A 6,824-nucleotide genomic window follows, 5' to 3' on the forward strand; every position below is an offset into this window, starting at 1 on the left:
TCTGCCTGCTGACTCCATGAAGCAAAAGCAATAATTGTACAAAAAACATAAAATCTGAGGACTTCATAATCTGAGTTTTTTGCTGGAAAAAAAATAAAGGTAGAAATAGAGAGGAATAAACACATCTTGTGGGTCTGGAATTCACATGGTTCCCAACTGCAAAAACATTTAGCAAAGGCTTGAGAATATTCCCAAGACACCCCCATTTCCCCACCCCTGGATTCAGCATTCCAGAACTTCAGCAAGATCAACTTTTTCAGTATCCTTCCATCTTTGCTTGCCCTGTCTGCTATTTCAACCCACAGCCAGCTATATTACTACCCTCACACCTGGTTTTGTCCTCCTGTATTCCACAAGGACATGGGCAAGCTTTATGCTCCTTCATGTATCCCACTTACAACATCCTCATAAACAACACTGCATTTTAAAAAATGTAAAAAAGGATACTCATTCACTCAAGTAACACATAAATCCTTTCACTTTGAATCATGCATTCACTCAAAACAAAGAGTGGGGGGAGGAGCTGCCTAAGCAAAAGGAGAGGTTCAGGCAAGGCTACCATTACCACCTCACAGCCTTGTGCCTTGCTACTGAGCCATTGGAAGGCAGGCCTAGGATAGGAAAACTTGAGTGTGTGCCCACTTCACAACTGTCAGGAGATACAATCAGTTTGGTGGGAGAGAAGGCCAAAAAAAACCTGGAGCATGGGAGAACAGACGACACCTTCACTCTGGAGCTGCAACGCAAGCTTGCAAAATGTAAAAGATTGTTATTTTCTCTCTGAAAGAAATGGGACACTATCAACAAGTGCCAGGCAACAATTTCTAAGTTTCAAAAGAACACCAAAACCAAAACCTACTCTCTGGGTACAGGTAAGATGTTTGGGTTTAACACCTAGCAGCTTCTTAACTCTAATAAATTCTAAGGTCACAAAACCTCCATAACAAAACAAGAATGAAGAAAAGGGCAAAGATGAAGAACTTACTGTCTTGGTAAAATTAACACATACTTTTGGAGTGTCTTATTAGTGATCAGAATTGGCTACACCATAAGTCAAATAGCAGACTCTTCTCCTTGCCCCCATCTGGCTAAATGGCACCTAATCATAAACAATCATCTTCAGTATAGAAGAGATAAACAACCTCAACCCTGAAACTCTACAGCAGACTAACATAAACCAGCAAGTTCAAGAGCAAGGCAGTCACAAGGACATGGTCCTTTGAAGCCTTTTGAGGCTAAATCTGAGATGTTCTAACAGTATATTACAGTGCAATTTAGATGGTCTGCAGCTCACTACAAAGTACCACAGCACAGCTGTAATTAAAGCTCTGTCATTCTTTCCACTATAAACTCTGCTTTTCATGAGTTTATAATTTAGATTGTAAAAATCTGTTCTGAGTGAAAGCTTGGCAAACCAGAGCCTGTGCAGAAGAACATTTTCTTTTTCCAAGGCAGTCAGCTCCTTAAGGTTTTATGAATAACAAAAGAGTTTTCCAGCTTAACCCAAAGTAAGTTAAAGAAAAATAAGCCATATGTCACTTAAATTCCTTTGTAGTTTGAGGAGGGAAGTTTTATCTCGCCAAGTTCAACTCACAGAGAGTCCAATGTCACTTCACAATTCAAAAATGGAAAAACAATGCATACAGCCAAAAGCAGAGGCTTAATACAATTTACACAGGCTTAGCTATAACCTAGACCTGGACTCAACTGAAGTGAAAATATCCCCAGACCTACCAAAGAGAAGGCAGATTGTGTCTCCTCTGTTAACCAACTATAACCCTGTTTCCCGTGACTTCTGGCCCATTCCTCCCCCTTCAAACTGAACTGAACTCTTATTCCAAAGTGCATGAACTTTTGAAGTAAGTTATTCTCCTTTATTTTTCACTCATGCCTCTCAGCTGCTCTGGTCAGAAGAGTAATTCCACACACACTTGACACTTGATAGTGTTGGATGTGGAAATATCTATCTACCCACTAAGTACTTCAAAATTACATACAACAGTAACACACAAAAACTCAAGACTGTATTTTTCATTTCTTTGACAGATGAAACTGGCAATAGACTTTTTACAAAAGATCTCAAAAGACATGTCTCGTGTAAAAAAATCTAAGATGAGGATCAGTATGGAACAAAAAAAGGAAAAGGGAAAGAAGTCTTAACAGACCCGCAGACTTTATGTATTAAGACTTTCGTGAATCTGCTTGCTAAGGCAGAATAGATATTTCCAGTCTGGCTTCCCAAGCCCTAAAAGACATAACAGCAACTAACTCCTATATGAAGAATCATTCATCACCCACATTACTAGAATACTGCTTTAAACTGGCTCATTAAAAACTAACATTCACAACTAGTTTCTGGTCCAAAAGATTTTCTTTAAGTAGTTAACTGACCAAAGAAATGGTACAATTAGGAGCCTAAAATATAGCAGTAAAGCACACACTCCCACCTTCAAGAGTGAAACATACCTTCCTTGAAAATAGAAAACTCCGAAACTCAGCTACCTGTTGAGAAAGTGTCTTTACTTTTTTCCTAGCAAGTAATTCAGAAGGATGGGCAGTGAGTCATTGGCTATTGCCCCAGTCTTCCCTGTACAAGTTTGTCACTCAGCCTCTGTGACTATTAAGGCTCAGTTCCCAGTTTACTTTGACTGCACTTTCACCCATTCTCCTTATGAATTGAGTAGTTTCACACATCTGACCAATCTCAGTTTGCAAGGCATGGGCATGTTTTGTTTTCTGCCATCTCCCAATCTGCCCGAATGAGAATGATAAACCCATTGCTCATCAATGGGTTTGGCCATGCTTTTGGTTTTGCTCTTATGCAACACAAACCTGCACAAAGCTGCACTCCTGAACAACAAGGCTATTGAGCTTTCCCAATGCTGGGAGTGGCCTCCTCTTAAACTCTGTCAGCTGCCTATCCCCAGCGATCCCAGCTGACTCATAAACTTGAGATGGACCCTGTTGATTTCAGACTCTTAAACCAAAAGCCAACCAAGCTTCCCTGGATCTCATCAGACACCCTGGTAGATAACAATAGATAATAAACTTTTATAGAGATAAACAATGGTAACCCCACAGTGCTGCTTTCATCTGTGTTCATTTCTTCAACGATAACGTGACCCTCATCCCCTCACTGGAAGATGTGGTCTGATAGCACAAGAGAACTCCAGCTGTACAGAAATCACAGCAGCTTTTTAACCTGCCTATGCCATTTCAGTAACACTCTTCCTTTCTGGAACAAAAGGCTCACATGCACAGGAGAGGATCAGCTTCCCGTGCTAATTGCAATACAAGCATCTCCCAAGATGGCTACAAAGGGCATGAGCAGGCATTTTCAGAAATTCAACCTTTACAAAAGGCTTTATCATCTCTCTTTAATATGGAGGTATTTACACCTCAGGCAGAAGAAGGAAGTCAAGGTAGGGTGTGTTTTCAGTTACTCCTGTCACACAACAGGCAGGCTAACTCACCAGTGAACTCTTTGAGTGCACCTGAGTAAATGCCTGAGCCAGCTCTGTACATACAGCTCTTGTAGCATACACCTTGGATGACCAAGTGATGCTCTCTGGCCCAGCACAAGCAGGATCCAGCTCTGCTCTCAGTTTCTATCCAACTGTCTCAAACTTACAGCCCCTGAAAATCACCCCACAAAACCAAAGAAAATAAAACATGCAGTTCCAGTTACAGGGCTCTGCATCAAGGTAATTTTATAACTTTCCCCACAATGATTACTAAGACTTGTTCTCCCCCATGCATTTTCTTAATGAACTGATGGAACTTGTGTGAAGTGTTCCCACTGAAGTGAAGATCTGAACACAAGGCCAAAAAAGATTCATATTTAAGGGATTAAGTCCAGAGTGATACAGCACAAAAACAGAGATCTAGAGATGAAATTCTGCCTTTCCTAAGGGGCATAAATCCATCTGTAATAGCTGGAGATGAGAATCTTCCTTTGAGAAAAATTGCTTGACAATTGGCTGTTACCAGCTTTTTAGTTTCTAATTGTAATTGATGAGCTTGATACTGGTTAGAGATCAACTATTCTGAGTGAGCAATCTGGACAACCAATTTATCTTCATTGACAACAGATTAATGACTTCACTTTATGTAAAAAAAAAGATGAAGCAAAGCCCTCAGCTGTTTCAAGAGCTGCTACAAGAGAACTCAAATTTACCATAATGAGAAATCTTTCTTTGGAATAGTGGAATACTGAGAAAATCAAAAAGCTTCACTAACCTTCTACATTCATAGCTTCCCTCAGAAGCTGCAACTTCTTCTGTCTCTCTCTTATCCTGTCAAAGGCACTTGATATTGCTGCAGAAGTTGATGTCTCAGGCATGTGGCGTGTTTGGTCCAGTTTTTGTGGTCCGAAGACGTCCAGTGCTATGCTCCCATCAGAGTACCTTGCTTCCTTGTTCCTGGCAGCAGTAGAAGTTCTTACTGTAAATGTTTCACACTGATGGCTGTTCCTGTGACGGCCTCCAGCATGGTCCCTCTCAGCTGCCTTGTCAGTAGTGCAAAGCAAATCTGTGGAAGAAGCCCATATTTTCCGTTTGGGAGGGACATCTGTGTGAAGGTGACCTTTTTTCTCAAGCTCACTGGTTTTACACCTATGAGGACAGAAAACATCTTCCTGACCCGAACTGTAATCTGCAGAAATGCCCTGGAAAAACTCTTCCTCTTCTCGTGTTCCTCTAATGGACAGAAATCCCATAGACTTGCTAAGTCCTTTGTTAAGGGTGGTCTGTTGAGAGAAGTGAGCTCTGTGTCCATCAGGCACATCAACCGTCAGTGTTTTTCCTGGAATGAGGAGACATTTCATACATGTAATTTTCTATCTAATACACAGGAGTCCCACACAAATTAGTCAAGGTGTATGATGAACACACGTTTGGGCACAGGTTTTACCACACAAAGCATTGAGAAGGCTGCTCCAAGGACTCCCTCAGACAACGAAGATAGAAATACAACAGCTTCATACATGATGACCATTCTATTTCTTTTATTGCTAAAAAGCTCAAGAAAAAAAATAAGGCCTACTATAATTCTGTGTTAACAGTAAAAACCCCCAAACTATCACATACTTGCTGAAAGTTGTTTCCTCATTAGTTTCATTTTCAAAATAGCCTGGACTATCACCAAAAATACTACTTAATAATCAATCTGAAATCAGCCATTCCTCTCACACCCAAATACACCGCCTACAGGTTTTAATAACAAGTCCAGGTTTGTTCTACAGATTTACAGATGCCCTGCAATAGAGTCAGCAGTAAGAAAAGAATGACTGTGTACTTAGGAATTATAAAAATCCTGGATCTTCCTCTAATGACTAATTTTGGGGACTACAGTATCTCCTGGTAAAGAATACTCTGAAACCAACAAAGCTTCCAAGGTTAAAATGATTCTGTGAGTCTGTACCCTTTGAGTTTCACTAATACATAGATCTGCCAATACTTAGGAAGTTTCTCTTCTGCCTCTCCCTTCTCATGAAATTACTTCCAGAATAAAAGAAATTGCCAGAGGTGGAACCATATCAATGAAATATGTGGTCTCTGAAAAATATCATATCATGGTGAGCCAGATGGAGTCAGCATGGCATGTGACTGGTGCCTTCCTTAGAGCTAGCTCCATCTTTATGGTGATATTCCCATGTACCTTCTTTAAGAAGGAGCAGCCTTGAAGATTTCACTGCAAAAGCAAGCAGTCATGAGTTCAAAGTAATCCCTGTGCTGTATTTACTACTCTTAAAGAATGCTACACAGTCCTGCCTGCATCGATTGAAATTAACTGCCCCACTTGCACAGCAGGCTCCTGATGATCTTTATCTAGAGTGTTATCCTTCCAAACAGAATTTCACAGAATGCTTTAGGGATGCTTGGAAATGTAGTCACTAATGCTTTAAAAGCTTATGGCTTTTAAATGTGTAAACACCTTTCAACTCTGATATACTTCTTCAAGAAGGGCTGTGCTTTTAGTTTGTAGTTTTTATTTAACTAACAATCAAAACCAGCAAGACTCAAGCCAAATGCAACCAAGTAGCCCCTTGCTTCCTACCACCATGCAAACACATGATGATAAAATGTTAGGGTTTGGATTGTCTAAAGGTGTCTTGTAAGAAATCACACAATTCCCACATGCTCTAGCCAAGAAAATAAAAAACACTTTTGCCAGTGAGAACACTAATCTTCTAAAAGGATCTGATGCCTCATTTTGTATTTTACAAAGATAGCTTTAATATTAAACTAAACATAATTATCTTTGTGGTCAAGTAAATATTGCATTATTACCTTATTCTCAGACTACACATCATCCTAAGGCTGGTGAACTACGTATAATTCACACACAAAAAAGCCTTTTAAAAATAAGTGTTCATTGTGAAGTTCCCACTACCCATCTAAAGCAGTGGGATGACACCCACTCTGCAAACATGTACTTCACATTCATGTACATGCACCAAGGACAAACATTCCTGAACCGGATTTTAACTCAGTCATTTGCGAGACAAAAAACTAAACACTGCAGTTGGCTCTTTAAGATGACCAACAGGAACACAAATCAAAAGGAGCTATGAAATCGTCCCCAGTAATGAGAGCTCCAGGATAATTTTAGTCTGGAAAAAACCAAAACAACCTCCTCTACACACTGTTAAAAAACCTCAAACACCCACTTCTTTAACACTGAAAGCATTTACATGCAGGGTCCTTACTGAACAAAACAAAGGCAAACAAAGCAAAAAAAAACCCAAGAGAAGCAGGCAGCTGCAACTCCCATACATCACCACAGCTATGCACACAGGATTACTTGCTACAGAATTGGTCATG

General features: G+C 40.1%; 1 protein-coding gene across 1 annotated transcript in view; it reads right to left on the reverse strand.

Annotated features, from left to right (window-relative positions):
* The window catches only part of LOC115949521 (tyrosine-protein phosphatase non-receptor type 13-like), a 51,729-nt gene that overhangs the window by 17,809 nt on the left and 27,096 nt on the right, over positions 1 to 6,824 (reverse strand). Inside the window, exon 6 of the mRNA XM_031066476.1 lies at positions 4,240 to 4,803. Coding sequence (XP_030922336.1) covers positions 4,240 to 4,803 — 564 coding nt within the window. The remainder of the gene's footprint in view (positions 1 to 4,239; positions 4,804 to 6,824) is intronic.

The sequence above is a fragment of the Geospiza fortis genome, unplaced genomic scaffold, assembly GCF_000277835.1.
Source record: "Geospiza fortis unplaced genomic scaffold, GeoFor_1.0 scaffold11, whole genome shotgun sequence".
NCBI classification, from domain to species: Eukaryota; Metazoa; Chordata; class Aves; order Passeriformes; family Thraupidae; genus Geospiza; species Geospiza fortis.